Raw genomic sequence first — 18,972 nt, forward strand, 5'->3', positions numbered from 1 at the left:
TGCATGAGTCTAGCTGAGCCGAGTGCCTATTGTCCGTATACAACTTGTCGAGCCTATTTTATGAGTTTAAATGAGCTTTTTACGAGTCACACATGAGCCGGCTCAACTTGTTTTCCAGAGAGAGAGAGAGAGAGAGATTTAGTGTCAAATAAGTTTTTCTCAAAGATTAAAATTACAATCTTATTGTAAAAATTAGACAAAAAAAAACTCAGGCATCCATCCAATCAATTTCTTTTTAGGCGCTTATCTTAAATATTTGAGATCTAAGCAGCTGATAGTAAACTCTCAACATTTAGGTGCTTATATGTAAATTACCCCAAAATTTATTTGTATCGTTGTCGTGTCGTTGAAATTGCACGAAAGCCGAAGGGCTATCTATCATCCTATTTCCTAATTTCAAGATTGTTTATCGACAAACATGCTATAAGGTCACACCCACGAATGCGTCAAAGCGGGTGAGAGTAGACAACGTACGGGTACACCACATAACTCTCTCTCTCTCTCTTCATAATCAACCGACAATAACGGCAAGATTGAACTAACCAATGCACGCCGACGAACGCATCCCAATCTGATCCTGCCTTCGTATTTCGACGTTTTCTTTGCGTCGTTTTTCATGAAAAGCTTGTTTTGTGGATTGAAGAAACACGAATGAGGGTGTCGTGACTCATTGTGGATCGATCCCGACTAGTCCCCTTAATAGTTATTATCGATCGTGATGGTTGCTTATGATTTCCTTCAGCTTTATTACGATCGATCGCTTCGTTTCTTTAGTTTTTTTTTTGGCTTGGTTTGTGTTAGTGAGAAGATGGGATTTGGTTTTCCTTTGTGGGTAAGCCTATTCCGATGTAGGTGAACATATGGGTGCCTTTGTTCTGAGTTAATTTTGGGATTTTCTCGATATGTATGGAGATGCACATTCTCTGGTTAAAATGAATTGGGTGATCGTTTCTTGGTGATGGATTTATTGGTTTTGATGAATGCGTTGGAAAAAATGGGATTCGTTGCTTTTTTTTTGTTCCTTGAATGCTTTGACATAGAGTAAGTTTATTTTGAGCGATGACAATGGAAGAAGATGGCAATGTTGATTTGGAGGAGAATGAATGTGGTGAAGATAAGGGAGTTAGGAACCATGCCCCAGTTCTCCGGAAGGAGCCTTCGTTCTCGAGGTGGTACAACGAAGTTGGGATTGATGGCTCTGGAGTATCGAACAATCGTTCGAAGACTGGTGGGGAGGGTGTTGATTTTGAGCTGCCCATACTCCAGGCAGATGGGTCTGAGAATGAGATGAGAGACAGAGATAGGAGGAAACAAGCCAATTTCAATCTCTCGGAAAGTAGATCAAACAGTTTCCGCCATAGAACTATTCATTTGAATGGTGCGCATGTAGGAAAAGATTCAATGTCTGGCGAGGATACGGATTCTCCGCGTGATCTTGAAGATGATGCCGGAAATGGAGAGAAGATTTCTTTTTATGTTGAACATGAGAATGTCAGTAGGCCTGCAAGTCCACGCCTATGGGTTACACCTCCTAGGTTTCTCGATTTCAAGATCGAGGATGGTGATTTAAGATTTTGGGATGAATCAAGGCAGAAGAATCAAAGCTCTATTTCTGCGGCAGTGGTTCTTAAGACATTATTCTACATACTTGTATGGTATACTTTCAGCACATGCTTGACACTGTGAGTGAATTGATATCCTCAATTCTCATCTGGTCATGTTTCCCTTGCAAATGGTTAGATATGTATAAAAGTTTTTGATGGTTTTATAAACTGATCAAGGGTGACTCTTGGGCAGATATAATAAATCACTCTTGGGAGATCAGTTGGGAAAGTTCCCAGCTCCCATGCTGATGAATACAGTCCATTTTGTAATGCAAGCTGTTTTTTCAAAGGCCATTGTGTGGTTCTGGTCTCAAAGTTTTGAACCAAGTGAAACCATGTCTTGGAGGGACTACTTCATAAGGGGTAACAACACTGTGCAATATTTCTTTCTCTTGATCATTTCATGCCTTCCTTTCTTTGGGAACTTGATACTCGCTGATTGTGTATGTATTTTTCACTTCAAATTTGGAGATTGCTTTTCTTTTGGACTCTGTTTGGGAGCTGGTGTCGAGAGGGATATTGGAGGGGTGATGAGCGAACGTAGTTGAAATCCATGGTTTTGAACGCTATCGCTCCTCTCCCTTCTCGTCCTAAATACATGCCACCAAATGGTGGAGACCAACAGTGATTCCACGAATCCCCATTGCTGCTTCCAAAGCGGGCTTCCAAGCATCCTATGGAAGAACTTCAAATGGGAGAAGTGGAGAATAATTTGTTTTCTGTTGTCAAAAGTTATATGTGTAGTGTAATCCTTTGCACTTTTGGACACGTTTGCAACACCCTATGATTCTTAGATTTATAAGCTTCCAGTGATTGCAAATCACAATTACTGCACTTTCTCATGCCAGCTTAAGAAACATGAGGAAGTGCAAGTTGTGATTAAGAAATCACAATCGCAGCATGTTTGCACTTTTAGTACCTTGCTATGACATGTATACTTGGATAGTTCTTCCTTGAAATTACATGTAATTTTTTCCCTTGGCTCACCAGCGATGAACCAGTGGCACGACTGCTACCCGTTATCATCATTGGTACATTACCTAAGCGGCTTAATGCAGCTGGTCGGTTTTCCCAATTAGAGCATGGCTATAAGAGAACAGTGGCCTATTCAAAATATTAACATGGAGAGATAATTTAATACTTTTTTAAATGTGTTGACCATACCGCCATTATGGCTAGTAATTGGAACCTAGACTTACCCAGAAACCTCTTAAAACATAGTTGCATGTGTTTTTGCTTAATCCAAACATGTAAATGTGTTATCTATAGATTACTTAGATGTATTAGGTAAAGCATTTTTCATGTTTAGATGGGTTCTAGAGCAATCTAAAATCAACAGCTCATATTGCATAAAAGACTTGAAGTAAAAATCAAGGTCTCCGATTAAATCAATTTTATTTGAAGCATGGTTTTAATTGAGTAAACAATGATGAACACATCCACAGATTTAGATTAAGCAAAGCACATGAAAACTATATTTTTCAGAGGTGTCTAGTATGGTCTAGGACATAAATTGTCTGGGAGCTACTATTATATTGTTAAGATATGCATATATTTATATACATGTATGTATATAAATATATATATATATATATAACGTATATATACGTTATATATAATGTATATATATTTTATCATTGTAACAGGCAAATACTCAAATAGGGATATTTTTGTCTTTTCACAGTTTTGTAATAGGTTGTGCTCATTAGGGGCACAACAGTCTTTTTATCTTTATTTTTATAGACTAGGTATTTTACTTAGGGTTGAGGGCATATTTGTAATCATCCCATAGAGTCGTTGGGACCTCCCCAACGGCTCTATTTCTAGCCATTGGGGAGTATCCCAATGGCTCTCAATGGCCTTGTTGTGTATAAGTAGGGGTATCTCCCCTCATGTAATATTAATGCTTTCTCAAGTATTTTGGATATAGAAAATTCTATATTTTTATTGTGTTATTGGCCCTTAAGTGGCCTATGTGCATGTGTTTATGTGATTGACCCATAAGTGGTCTTTGATATTGTGTTCCTGTATGCCCATAAGAGGAGACACTCACTTGTTCTTTTTCTTGTTTAATTATATATATATATATATATATATAGAGAGAGAGAGAGAGAGAGCTGCTAACCACTTTTCTAGCTAACTGGCATGCTAACCGGGTTTTTCTCATGTATTACTTAAATCTGACCATACAGATGTGTTCAACACAGTCAATTTACTAGGAAACGACACTTGGATCATGTTTTTTTGATGAAAAACATGATTTTTTAAGCATTGAATATTTAAGAAAAACTTGGACAGTTGATTTTTTAAACCTTATAAAAACCTGATTGTGTATTGGAATCGGATGATCCAAGAGTCGATTCCTATAAAATCAAGCATGTAGAACACATCTGTACGGACAGATTTAAGGAAAACATGGAAAACCCCTTCGAAAGCCCAGTTAGCATGGCAGTTAGCAGCTACCACCTTTTATATATTTGCCTCATTGTCATTATGCACGGTAGCCATTATGTGGTGGATGCTCTGCTTTTATTACATTCCATTTTGGCTAAGCAAATCTTACTGAACCAAATCTTTTATCTTCTCTATAGTTGTGCCAACTGCCCTTGGAACAGCACTGGACATAAATTTGAGCAATGCATCCCTTGTTTTCATATCTGTGACATTTGCTACAATGGTGACTTCTCTCTCAAGCTCTTTCTTCTCTATCAGGTTCTCTTAACATTATTTGATTTCACATTTTTACTGTAACAAAGACTCATATTGCATATTTCTTTGTTTTTGTACAGTGTAAATCTGCATCTCCAGTATTTCTCCTCTTGTTTGCTTTTGCATTCAAGTAAGTGATGTTTCTTTTTGAATTACTCTTACTCGAAACTTAACGGGTTTTTCCGCATTATCTGAATATCTTCAGCCTTGTTATATGGTCTGAAATAAATTTTGATTCTCTCTAGTTGATTATATTTATTTATTGACATGAGTCCCTTGAGTTTAGACTTATTCTGTGCCAGATGACAGTCTGATAGTGGTGTATAACATCGTGTTTTCTTTGCTGTTTTATGTTGGTTTTTTGGAGCTTTTCTTATTTTTTTTTTGGGTGGTCATAGTTGTTCAGTAGCTATTCAAGAGATGCTAACCACAAAGGGGAAACTATGCTTGCTATTTGCACCTGAAACTTTTGAAACAAGTGTAATTGTAATTTTTTTGCAAAATCATCAAATCAAAATCACATGCACGTGCACATGTATATGTCCTGCCCGTGGCCTACTAGAAAAAAACTCCTCTACTAGTGAGGATGTGACCACCCCCTTGGCTTCAACAGAGAATAACTAGAAACCTGAGCCTGTATGAGTTTTATTCCTTTCGTTCTTTTATTTCCATGTTACTTTATTCTTGTCATCTTTTCTGGCAATGGGAGTAACCAAAGAGCAGAGGGATGGTTTCATCCTAGCTAGACAGTTATTGCAATGCCGCAAAAAACAAAAACAGAGAAAGAAAATCATCAAGAGAGTAGAAGACTACAAGTATACTTATGCTTGGCTCGTGGCTGTAAATAATTGTTGCTTTTCATTCAACATTTGTTGGCCATAAGCAAGGTTTTAAAACCCGTGACTCGGGACTCGACTCGTGACTCGGCGGGTCAACTCGGTGACTCGGACCGGGTTTTGTTAACTTTTGATTTTAAAAGAAAAACAATATTTAATTTGTCTCAAACCATATATATATATATATATATATATATATATATATTTTCTAACAAATATTTATTAGTTATGATGTCTTTGTAGAAGGATCGCTATAAATATTCAAAGTTGCTTATCATGGCTTCAATGAGATGTTCAACAACAACAACAACAACAACAACGCCTTCATCCCAAACAATTGGGGTCGGCGATATGAACTAAAAAGAAAATCATTTTGGGTCCTCCACATGAATGCTTCTCCTCCAATCATTTCTATCCAATGTCATGTCCTCGGTGAGGTTCAAAGCATTCATATCCTTTCTTATCATCTCCATCCAAGTCTTCTTAGGCCTACCCCGACCTCTTTTAGCTAATAGATTTTCCCATTTCTCCATCCTTCTAACCGGAGCATCATTAGGCCTTCGCCAAATATGCCCAAACCATCGTAAACGATTCTCACTCATCTTATTTTCAATGGATGCAACGCCTACCTTCTTACGTATTTCCTCGTTCCGAATCTTATCTTTTAGTGTATTTCCACACATCCATCGAAGCATATGCATCTCAGTTACACTCATTTTTTGCAAATGATGTCTCTTGGCAGCCCAACATTCCGTACCATATAGTAAAGCGGGTCTAATTGTCGTCCTATAAAACTTTCCCTTCAACCGCAATGGCATTCTACGATTGCACAACACTCCAGTTTCACTTTTCCATTTCATCCACCCAACCTTAATCCTATGATTTACATCACCATCAATTTCTCCATTCTTTTGAATAATAGATCCCAAATATTTGAAACAATTATCCACCGCTATTTGTTGCTCACCAAGCTTCACTACACTCTCATCACTACTTCGTTGTTTACTAAACCAACATTCCATATATTCTGTCTTACTCTTACTCAACGTAAAACCTCTTGCTTCCAAAGTCTGTCTCCATAATTCTAACTTAGCATTAACCCCAACTCTAGACTCATCAATCAAAACAATATCATCAACAAACAACATACATCACGACACATTTTCTTGAATTGATCTCGTAAGTTCATCTATCACTATAGCAAAAAGGAAAGGGCTTAATGCAGATCCTTGATGTAACCCAACCATTATAGGAAAGTTGGTTGTCACCCCTCCACAAGTGCGGACATTGGTTACTACTCCTTCGTACATATCTTTAATTATATTAATGTACTTGAGAGAGATACCTTTCTTCATCATTGTCCACCAGAGAACATCCCTAGGTATTCTATCGTATGCCTTCTCCAAATCAATAAAAAACATATACAAATCTTTGTTCCCCTCTTTATATCTCTCAATAAGTTGTCTAAGAAGATGTATAGCTTCCATAGTTGATCTTTCAGGCATAAAACCAAATTGATTCTCCGATATCATGACAACCTTCCTCAACCTATACTCAATCACCCTCTCCCAAAGTTTCATAGTATGACTCATGAGTTTTATACCACGATAGTTTGCTCAATCTTGTATATCACCCTTATTCTTATAGAGAGGCACCGAAGTACTCTTCCTCCACTCATTAGGCATCTTATTTTTCCGCCAAATCTTGTTAAAAAGATTTGCCAACCATACTAAACCTTTCTCCCCCAAGCATTTCCAAGCCTCGATAGGTATACCATCCGGGCCAATTGCTTTTCTGGATTGCATTTTCTTCAAAGCCTCTGCAATTTCTTTCTTTTGAATCTTGCGCATGAAGTCACGATTCATTTCATGTAAAGGAATGGAGAAGTCGCCCAGATCCTGGGCATGCCTTCCATTAAACAACTTATCAAAATAATCTTTTCATCTCTCCTTAATCTCCTCATCTTTAACTAAAACCCTTTGTGTTTCATCTTTGATACATCTAACCATACCCAAATCCCTCGATTTCAATGAGATGTTTAAAGAAGATAAAATTGCAACTTATGAAAATACTTTGATACGGGATTCATTTGAAGTTTTACTGGTAATAATGAGCCATTACGTGTGTGTGTGTGTGCATGAAGTTTTATTGGTAATAGTAAGCAGTTTTGTGGGTGTACGTGCATGCAATTGGTTGTTTTATTTACCATTAAGGAAATTTGTGATCTGTCAGCTGAAAATCAAAATATATGGCGATCGTTGTTAACTTGGTACAATTTATTTTAGTCTATAATAATGTTGAAGTGGAGGACATTCATATTTTTGAAGACATGAAGTATTTGTCTTCGTACACTAGGGCCTCCAACTAAGTACAACACCTTTTTTTTATTTTGTGGCAACCCCTGATGTTTGTATTGAGCCAGTTAAAAGAGGGGCCTTGAGATATTTTGGTTTGCTAGCCATTTGAAATTTTGAAGTAAGCTATTGCAGTTGAAAAAGTCCATTACTAGTTATTCTGTAGTGTCAATAGATTTTTAATGAAATCTTTTTAAGAGTCAGAAGGTTACTTGTTTGATTTGTTAAGTAACTCTTGAACATATTTTTGCCATTGTCATAATGAGGAGAAAACTACATGCTTTCTTTTGTGCTTCTTTAAATGTTCTCTATTGACTCTTTTTTATTTCTAGAAATCTTTGCAAGTCTAAACACGTTACATTTGAGTTGTTAAGAATTAACTGTTAACATATTTGTGTTGTCATCATAGCAAGGTCAAAATACATGATTAGGAGAATCAAAGAAATATTGATTGATGGATAATAAAATGAGACATATTTACCTTAAAAGGTCTATCTATTCTAGGAATTATAGGTTCTGGGGCGAGTATTAGAAAGCCAGTAATTCTCTCAATAATATTACAATTTTTTTTTATTCTGAAATACCCAAAAAATCAAATTTCAAACATCCCAGAATTCGGCCGAGTCAAGCCGAGTCTTTGCAGCCCGAGTTAAGCTTGCCGGGTTGACTCGCTGGAGGGCTGAGCCGAGCCAAGCCGAGCCGAGCCGAGTCACCGAGTTGACTAGGCGAGTTTTAAAACATTGGCCATAAGTTGTGCTACTTGTTATTTCTTTTATAAAGTCTTTTTCTTTTAAGACAAGATTTTTTTTTTAGGATTCTAAGCTGAATGAACATGACTCCTATATATATGTATATATATGTACGTATGTATGTATATCATCTCATGTTCTTCTGCTTGATCACAAGAATATCTTGTAGTGAAAAGTTTTGCAGCTATAGATTTTATAAATTATGAATGGAGTGACTATGTGTCTGGCTTTAGTTGTTCATGATTAATTGAGCTATATCTCTCATGCTTCTTGTGTAACACAACCAATATTATGTTTGCACTCATTTGATGCACATATATACTTTTTTCTGATTATCATCTGTAGATATCTTCTGTAATGACTTTTGTCATGGGTATTGGCTCTCTAAAACTTTTACTTATCTCTGAAGGTTAGAAGCTCCAAGTCTTAATCTTTTGGCCATCATATTCATAATCTCTGCTGGAGTTCTCTTAACAGGTCAGTAGCTCGTGCTGATGGTGCTTCCATCAAACTTCTATCAAAAGTTTATTTTTTTTTTCAAAATACTTCCTTTATAGATATTGATAAAGCAAACAAGAAACAAGATTCCAATTTCTTGTTGCTTACCATGTTTATTTCTTTGACATGCATCCATATGTTTCAAAAAGAAAAATTAATGGAATAACTAAACCTATAATATATGATTGACAATAGCCTAAGGAATTAAACTTATAAAAAAATCCTAATGAACCAGTAGCCATAATGATGAAGTATTTTCAATGAAGATACTATCTGATGGAAATCTCTATTAAGGAAAGGATCCTTAAGATATATCTGGTAGAGAGCCGCTATACTATTTCTGTAGTGACATTGACCATTGGGGAAATATCATTTTTGCTAACCAAGTATCATACACAGTTAATTAATTATTTTGTTCTTCTTGGGAACAAGCTGGGTCTGTGTGTCTCCAATTAAATAATTGTTTAAGCTCATAAATTGTAAAATGTTGTGAGAAATGCTTGGACTGAGCTTTTTTATACAACTATTGCGTTAACCAAGTTTGATATCACTCGGCTATGATCAGGTGCTAATAGTATTAAAATATAGTGTGGCATGGTCAAGGTTGCTAGGAAACTTGTTTGTAACTTTGTAGGCATAGGATGGTTTCTTTTAGAAGATTGGTTAATCCTAGATTGCACAATTCTCTATATTTTTGTGCTAGTCAAAACGTCAACTAAAATTCTGAACTGCTGAACCTCAGATTTGAGATATATGATGCTATCTGTAAATGGTCATATGTCACTGTCAAGAAGTATATAATGCAAAATTTAGCAGGTAAGAGAAGTTAGTGACAGAGATAGCATGTGCCATAAACTAGATCTTTATGATGCAGTTGGTTGCTGATTGTTGATTGCATACATTGGTCAAATAAAGAATTTGTTTTTGTCCTTAGAGTTAGTTTATCTTTTGCTTGAAGAAATTATGTTACTTTGAATCTTTTGCTTGAAGAAATTTTGTTACTTTGATTTGATGATGCTTGTTCAATGGGTTTGCATCCTGGATTGCTGTTAGTAGGTGATGAGAGGAAATGATTGTTTATTTGCTGAAAAGAAATGATTGTTTATCTTATTTCTCATGTTATTCAACTTATATTTTTTGATGCATGACATTTTTTTGGGGTACTTCTTTCTCATGTTATTCAACTTCTATCTTTTGATGCATGACATGTTTTTTTGGGGACACGCAGTGGCAAAAGAAACAGAGTTTGAATTCTGGGGCTTTGTTTTTGTTATGCTTGCTGCTGTTATGTCAGGGTTCCGTTGGTCAATGACTCAGATTCTGTTACAGGTATGAGAATCTAGCTGTTTTTTTTCTCCTTCTATAGTTGATGTCTGCTTCATAGCAGATCTTAGTTAGAAGTTAGAACCACTGTTTGTATACATTGGTAATACTATATAATTTGGCAATTATATGGGAGTGCTGCTTGCTTTTATGGATCCAAATTTCTCATAGGCTCTGGAACCAGATGGTTCTTTTGGGCTTATGAACTTCTAGAGAATGTCTTGCTGGTGGACACAGTGGTTGTAGATTGCCTGGTATGGAGAAACTGGTACCTGCAAGAATTTTTTGAGTAAGGTGAGCCTACGTCTCTAGTCTCAACCGTTTATAGGTTGCATGGATTATTAAAATGTATACTCAAGAATATTATTGTAAGTATAAATATATATACTTATATACATAGAGATACGTATACATATGTTATATGTATACGTATCTCTATATATAAGTATATATATTTATACATTTTTCTCCTTTTTACCCGAAAAGGGTATTTTAGTCTTTTTACATTTTGCGCATATTCCATTTTGGAATATGCTGTAATTTTTCCTTTAATTTTAAATTTCTTTTATTTTTTATTTTTCCTTTTCAAAAAGGTGCATTGGGGGTCTCCCCAATAGAGTCGTTGGGGAGCCCCCAACGGTCACAATTGTGACCGTTGGGAGCTCCCCAACGACTCCTTTGGGGAGCTCCCTTGCACCCCTACTTTCTTGTATAAATAGGGGTGTTCCCCCTTGTTGTAACCTAAGCTTGAGAGTCTCAAGCATTTGCTTTTATTTATTGAAATACATGCATTATTGCATGTTTATTATTTATACGCTTTTTGCGTATTTTGTTCAAGTGTTGTGAGAGTGCTTTCGTGCACTTCCTTTATAAAGTTTTTATGCTTGTTTATGTATTGTCTCTTCGTAGACAATTTCACATGGTATCAGAGCTCGGTTGGTGATTGAAGATCGTGGGATCCTCTTTTGTTCGAGTGCCTCGAAAACCGTGCCTTCGGATCTTTAGAGATTGAAGTGGTGGATCTTGCTTCTCAAATATTTTAGAAGGATCTTGTGCAAAGTAGAAGTTGAAACATTGTATTGGTACGTCTTTTTTCTCCTTCTCTTTACGCCTTAATGGGTGAGAAAGAGTCTCACTTTGCCCTTGGCTTCAAGTTGAATGGGTCCAACTATCATATTTCGGCCGGGAATATGGAGGCCCACATAAAAGGAAAAGGATTGTGGGGTTATGTACAATGAACGATTCCGGAACCGGAACCCAAGATAACCGTAATGGACGGAAGCGATATCAAGATTCTTGAGGAAGAGGAAAGAATCAAAGCTCTTGAGGAATACTCCAAGAAACACGACGAATGGGAAATGAAGAACTTCAAGATTCCTTCTTGGTTCTTCGCATCCGTCGAAACAAAGATTAATGCCAACATTATCAAATTCAAAAAAGCATCGGAAGCTTGGCATTATCTCGAGAAGATGTATACATCAAGAGATCTATCTCATAAGTATTACCTTCAAAAGAAGGCCCTCTCCCTTACTCAAGGTGAAATGTCTATTAGGGAATATTTTGCCGATCTTTCCTCTATTTGGGATGAGCTCTCTATGCTTGAACCAAAATGGAGTGGAGAGGCAATTGAACTCCGCCATAAGCAACTTGAAGAAGATTGTTTCTTCAATTTTTTGAATGGGTTGAGACCGGAATTTGAGCAAATAAGGTCATCTCTTCTATCCTCATTTACTCCTCCCTCTCTTGAAGATGTTCTCACCAAATTAAGTGGTGAGGAGACTCGTATGAATTTATGTAAACAAGGACCAAGTGTTTTTATGGTTCCTTGTAATCATGAAGAAAACAATGAGGTTAATGCCGTATCAAGACCCGAAAATAATGTAAAGACCTATCGTTCTCCTCATTTTAAATTCCAAAATCAAGGAGGAGATGGTGGACAAAGAGGAAAGCGGGACTATAGCAAGACTATATGTCATTTTTGTAAAGAACCGGGGCATATCAAGCCCGTATGTCCCAAATGGAAGAAGCTTCTCGCTATGGCCACCACCGGCGCACCACAAAAGGAAGAGGCTTCATCAAGTGGGTCACTCTCGTTGAACCAAATAATGGAAGCCCTTCAACCTCTTCTCAAGGGAGCTACTTCCGGTGCCGCCGTGTCTACTTCTTCCATTCCAGGTAAAGTCTCTTGGCTTTTGGACTCAAGTGCATCCTTTCATATGTCCCCAAACATGTTTTCACTTTCCGATTATTCAAAAAATGCTTCTCCATCCTTTGTTTCCACTGCGGATGGAACTTCTCTTGAAATCAAAGGAATAGGTAATTTTGAAACTCAAGATTTTTTTATTCCAAAAATTAGATTTATACCTAAACTTAACTTAAATCTTCTCTCTGTTTCTCAACTCTCGGATCATGGTTGTGATATTAAATTTTCATGTGATAAATGTTTAATACAGGATCGCCTGTCCGGGAAATTGATTGGGGAAGGCTTTAGAAAAGGCGATTTATACTACATGGAATCTCTTCAAGTTCCAAAATCTTTTTGTAATGTTGCCCGAAACAAAGATATAAACATGTGGCACAAAAGACTTGGTCATCCTAATATCACCAAGTTATCTTACTTACATTTTGCAAAGGACCTATGTAAAAGTTCTTTTTCTTGTAATGACTGTATTCTCGGAAAAATGCAAAGTTTACCTTTTGAGCAAAGAACTATGTTCTCATCAAAACCCTTTGAAATTATTCATTCCGATGTTTGGGGACCGGCACCTGTTGTCTAAAAAGGAGGCTTTTCTTATTATGTTATTTTTGTGGATGATTTCTCTAGATATTCATGGATCTTTTTTCTTAAATTCAAACATGAAGTTTTTTCATGCTTTAGAACCTTCCATTCAATGATCAAGAATCAATTTAATAGTAACATAAAGATTTTTAGAAGTGATTCTGGAGGAGAATATCTCTCAAACCAATTTAAAATATATCTTGAAGATCAAGGAATCATTCACCAAAGATCTTGTCCTAAAACCCCTCAACAGAATGGGTTGGCCGAAAGAAAACATAGACATATCATTGAGACCACTAGAACCCTTCTTATTTCCCAAAACATGCCAAAATTTTTTTGGGCTGAAGCAGCTCTTGCTTCTGTTTATCTGATAAATCGTTTGCCTTCTAGAATATTAGGAAAAATATCCCCTTTTGAGATTTTGTATAAACTCGAACCGGATTATAATAGGTTACGAGTCTTCGGGTGTAAGTGTTTCATACTTACGGATAAGAATGACAAACTCTCTCCCAAGGCTATCCCCTGCGCTTTTCTTGGATATTCCGAAACTCAAAAGGGATTTCGATGCTATGATCTTCGAGAAGATAAATTATATGTTTCTAGAAATGTAACTTTTTTGGAAAATGAAAGTGGATTTGAAAAAAATGTTTCTCAACAAGAAAATTTTGATTATTCCTTCATTTTTGACTTATTGTCTAGTAATGATGATACATCTAGTGATGATGATATATCATCAAACCATGATGAGAACATTGAGAGTAATGTCGAAGAGCATAACCAACAAGAAGGCAGGATTTCAAGTGATCCTATAACATACTCTCGTAGAAACCAAGACACCTTTAGAAGTGCTATTGACCAATATAGTGAACTTGTTCCTGTTCTCGATCACCGAAGGTCTGAGAGGAATAGGAGACCTCCCACTCGTTTTGTCTCCTTTGATTCTTTTTCACCCCGATATAGGGCTTGTCTTAGTGCCATTCATTCTTATTTTGAACCAAAAAACTTTGAAGAAGCAAAGAAATGTATAGAATGGCAAGAAGCTATGCAAAATGAACTTAATGCTCTTAAAAGGGCTGAAACTTGGGTTTTTCAAACTCTACCTATAGGAAAGAAAACTATAGGTTGTCGATGGGTTTTTAAGGTTAAAACTAAAAGCGACGGATCCCTTGAAAGGTATAAGGCTCGCTTAGTTGCAAAAGGGTATGGGCAAGAGTATGAGATTGATTATGAAGAAACTTTTGCTCCTGTAGCCCGAATGGTTATAGTTAGATGTCTTATCACTATTGCATATATTAAAAATTGGAATATCTTTCAAATGGACGTAAAAAATGCCTTTTTAAATGGTGATCTTAATGAAGTAGTATATATGGATGCTCTACCTGGCATGGAGATCCCTAAAGATAAAGTCCTTCGTCTTCGAAAGGCCCTTTATGGTTTGAAACATGCCCCCAAAGCCTGGTATGACCGATTTATCAGTGTAATGCTGGAAAATGGCTTCTCCTCATGTTATACTGACACTGCTTTATTTACTAGAAAATCTAAGGCAGGGATTGTAATATTATTACTATATGTTGATGACATGTTAATTACAGGTGATGATGTTCAAGGAGTCAAGGGTATTAAGTCCGTCTTGAGTTCAAAATTTGAGATGTCAGACTTGGGTTTTCTGACATATTTTCTTGGAATTGAGGTTGCCTATTCGCAACGTGGTTATTTTTTATCTCAGTCTAAGCTTGCTTGTGAGATTATTGACAGATCAGGAATTTCTGATGACAAAGTATGCGAAACTCCTGAAGTTGTGGGAGCCAAAATGAAGATTAACGACGGTGTTCCTCTAATCGATCCTACTCCTTACAGACAGTTGGTAGGTTCTTTAATGTATCTCAGCATTACTCGACCTGATTTGTCACATGCTATACACATCGCCAGCCAGTTTCAGCATGCTCCTACAACCGTTCATATGAGTGCTGTGCTTCGCATCATCAGATATTTGAAGGGAACGGTGAATAAGGGAGTATTCCTATCCTCTTCTTCTGAATTAAAATTGCTTGCTTATACTGACTCAGATTAGGGAGGTGACCCTAGTAACCGTCACTCCACCACTGGTTTTTGTATTTTCTTAGGAGAATCTTTGATCTCGTGGCGATGTAAAAAGCAACAGAAGGTCTCCTTATCATCCACGGAAGCCGAATACAGAGCCATGGAATCTACCACCATGGAAATAGTATGGATTTGACGTCTTTTGGAAGATATGGGAGTAGTTGTCAAAGAACCAACAAAGCTTTGCTGTGACAATAAAAGTGCAATCTACATTGCCAAGAACCACACATTTCACGAGCGAACAAAGCATATAGAGATGGATTGCCATTATGTCAGGGAAGAATACTTGAAGAAGGTCATTGATCTACCATACGTGACGTCTGAGTATCAACTTGCGGACTTCTTCACAAAAGCTCTTTGTTCGCCTAGATTTCATTTCCTTCTTGACAAACTTGCGGTTATCACACCGTAAGTTTGAAGGGGGGTGTTAAAATGTATACTCAAGAATATTATTGTAAGTATAAATATATATACTTATATACATAGAGATACGTATACATATGTTATATGTATACGTATCTCTATATATAAGTATATATATTTATACATTTTTCTCCTTTTTACCCGAAAAGGGTATTTTAGTCTTTTTACATTTTGCGCATATTCCATTTTGGAATATGCTGTAATTTTTCCTTTAATTTTAAATTTCTTTTATTTTTTATTTTTCCTTTTCAAAAAGGTGCATTGGGGGTCTCCCCAATAGAGTCGTTGGGGAGCCCCCAACGGTCACAATTGTGACCGTTGGGAGCTCCCCAACGACTCCTTTGGGGAGCCCCCTTGCACCCCTCCTTTCTTGTATAAATAGGGGTGTTCCCCCTTGTTGTAACCTAAGCTTGAGAGTCTCAAGCATTTGCTTTTATTTATTGAAATACATGCATTATTGCATGTTTATTATTTATACGCTTTTTGCGTATTTTGTTCAAGTGTTGTGAGAGTGCTTTCGTGCACTTCCTTTATAAAGTTTTTATGCTTGTTTATGTATTGTCTCTTCGTAGACAATTTCACATGGATATGGACAGGAGTGCTAAGAATAACACATGAATTGGTCCATTGACATTAAAGTCATAAGGACATTTGCAATCATACCGAGGAGAAAAGACCAACTCTTATTGCTATCTCATAAAATGAGGGTATTGACCCAAGCAATATAATGACATAACATAGAGGGTGTTAAGCTAACACAAAGAAGTAACTATATTCTAACACACCCTTTTAAACTAACAATGGGATCAATCAAGTAATAGAGCAATGGACAGATATTCAACATGGCAGTAGCCTCATTTCTGAAGTTTTTGGGTAGTCAAGACAAATCATTTTGGAATAGGCCATTGAACCAATGGTTCATTATGGAAATATCTGATTCTCTAATGCACATATAATTATAAAAGGCCACATGATGTCCTATGGGGAAGTACAAAAAAACAAGGTTTGATCTGTGTAACAAGTGTTTACTGACTTGATGTGAGACAAAGATGTGCTTCTCTGACCAGGTAAGAAGACTGCTGTTTGTATAAAGAACACCTTCTATAGTAGGTAAATATTAGGGAACTTGAATGACAAATGGTGGCATACAGTATGAGGATCTGCTGTCATCCAGTTTGACCATTTATTCTACTTCATGCTTGCTTTTATGGCCTCTTAGATTGTATCATTGATGACATTTTGAAGCATAGAAGAATGAAAAATGCAGTTGGAATGCATTAGATTTACATTGACAATGTTAAAGGGATTTCTGTTCTAATTGATTTATAGTAAAAACATGAGGACCAGAAGGAATTGCGGGAGGAAGGATGATCTTGCTAGTGATTTCATAAGCCTGACTATGTAGTATGTACACTATAATGATTTTGGTTGCACACATGGCTAAAATGCACCAAAGAATAAGTAAAAAATAAATAGGGTAAAAAGTTTTCTTCACCATATTTCCCCTAATAAAGCATATACACGTAGTTTACTAAACAATTTCCGCATGCGCTTACTTTTGATTAGGGCTGCAAATGGGTTGGATATGGGTCGTGTCAAACTTGACCAAAACTGTATCCATTTTTATTGATCATTTCAGATTTGTTCTAACTGAAGTCATGCAATGGGATATAGGTCTGGATCTAATATGAACTACAATGTACCAGATACAGTCAAATAAGTAATCTCTACTGTTTGTATATACAAAATGGTAAAATGGGATGGGCGAGATCCTATTCCAACTTGGATATGATGTTAAATTGCTAACCTGACTACATATGCTTTGGTTCAACCTAAATTTGTATATGGATTATCCTATCTAGTAAGATGGATTGGATCCAGGTCATAGCCACAACCCACTTGCACCCTTAGTTTTGATGCAGTCAAAAGATATCCCCCAATTTCAGTTTTACACTGCCATAGTATTGATGTGACAGATACCTGACTCTTGGATCTCTAGATGGAAAAACATTTTAAAATGTGGGAATTATGTCGCGTGCATTTTGCATTGTGCATGGGTCTCCTGAGGTGTCTATGTAACTTACCTTTAGTTTATTATCTCTTGTGCTGCTTTTCTATCATGATGATGCCCCATCACAGCTGGTGCTTACTTTCTGGACTATAACATCATTGATACTATGTTCTCATTAGATATTTATTTATCTGCTATTTTCTTCCTTGGGCTCTAACCTTCACAAATTTCTGCTTTTTGCATTGAACTAACAAATTCCACAATTTGAAGAGGGAGGCTTATGGTAAGTAGTCTTTCTTATCTCCTTTATTCTTATTTGTAGAATGTATTTTGATCTGGTTCAACTTGTGTGTGCATGTGAGTGCATGTGTGTGGCTGATAATGGGTTGCACATTTCTGGATGTCGTTCAGGGTTGAAGAATCCTATAATTTTTATGAGCTATGTTTCTCCAATTATGGCACTTTCTACTGCTCTACTCTCACTACTGTTTGATCCTTGGGTTCATTTTAAGCAAAACAACTACTTTGATAATTCATGGCATATTATTCGAAGTTGCTTGCTGATGAGTATTGGAGGCAGCCTGGCATTTTTTATGGTAAGAAATAGCTCATGAATCCATAAAAATTTTAATTCAAAGTTGGTTTTTGATTTATAGGTTTTAGGTAATTTATCTTTGATTTGTGTACGTATGAAACTGTGTATTGTAATGGAAAAAGTCTATAAGAATTCATCCTGCCATTAAATGTCTCTCTTGTTTGATCTCATTCACACTGCTTTGCCAGGTTTTCAATGGATGTTCTATTTTTTGCAGGTTTTAACCGAGTATATTCTTGTTTCAGCAACTAGTGCAGTGACAGTCACAATTGCAGGCGTTGTTAAGGAAGCTGTTACTATTGTGGTATAGTTTTTCCTTCATAACATGCTTATAGAGATATCATTAGGTAGTTTTTGAAGGCCTCCCATTTTTCACTTTTTCCTATGACTTCACATTTTGATGTTATCTTCAAAATTTCAAATGCTGAAAGTGCCCTTTTTTTGAGATCTCCAAAACGCATATTTGATTTTAATTTAGCTAGACTTGATATCACAATATTGTCATGACAGTATTACAAGACTGTCCTGACTTGTTCTAAGGTCTTCCATATTTTTCAATTTTATCCAGTGGCCTGTTCAAGTTCTGCATTGATTTTTCTTAAGAGAGTTTTCTAACAATCTTCCTAGATATATTGCTGATAAGTGAAGAGAAATACCTTCATGACATTGTCATGGATTATGATGTGCTATTGTCATGCAATTTGTACAAGTAAGCTTTTGATCTGATGAACAAGTCTGTTGGTTCTTGCTTCAACGATTTGTTAATGTTAAAATGAGAAGAAATAGGAGTGAGAGAGGTTAGGGTTAGAGGAGGAGGCAACACAAAGTGGGAAGAATATAATGTTCTATTCGATAGCTGTTGTGAATGAGAGCACGTTACAAAAACACAGGGTCCATCCTCCTTGAGACATCAAAAAGAAAAGAAGTAAAAAGACTAGTATACCCCTTCTTTATAGGGTATCTACACATTAGTCTAACAAGTTACTTTATA

At 36.4% G+C, this 18,972-nt stretch overlaps 1 protein-coding gene across 1 annotated transcript in view; it reads left to right on the forward strand.

The window, feature by feature from the left end:
* The first annotated feature begins 563 nt into the window (after positions 1 to 563).
* Positions 564 to 18,972, forward strand: part of LOC149836559 (putative sugar phosphate/phosphate translocator At1g06470) — an 82,318-nt gene continuing 63,909 nt past the window's right edge. The window contains exons 1-9 of the mRNA XM_090005434.1: positions 564 to 1,682; positions 1,798 to 1,967; positions 4,196 to 4,281; positions 4,394 to 4,443; positions 8,662 to 8,729; positions 9,979 to 10,079; positions 17,657 to 17,669; positions 17,798 to 17,982; positions 18,199 to 18,285. Of these exons, the coding sequence (XP_089861560.1) occupies positions 1,060 to 1,682; positions 1,798 to 1,967; positions 4,196 to 4,281; positions 4,394 to 4,443; positions 8,662 to 8,729; positions 9,979 to 10,079; positions 17,657 to 17,669; positions 17,798 to 17,982; positions 18,199 to 18,285 (1,383 nt within the window). The 5' untranslated portion in view covers positions 564 to 1,059. The remainder of the gene's footprint in view (positions 1,683 to 1,797; positions 1,968 to 4,195; positions 4,282 to 4,393; positions 4,444 to 8,661; positions 8,730 to 9,978; positions 10,080 to 17,656; positions 17,670 to 17,797; positions 17,983 to 18,198; positions 18,286 to 18,972) is intronic.

The sequence above is a fragment of the Nuphar pumila genome, chromosome 5 (genome assembly GCF_984573655.1).
Source record: "Nuphar pumila chromosome 5, dmNupPumi1.hap1.1, whole genome shotgun sequence".
NCBI classification, from domain to species: domain Eukaryota; kingdom Viridiplantae; phylum Streptophyta; class Magnoliopsida; order Nymphaeales; family Nymphaeaceae; genus Nuphar; species Nuphar pumila.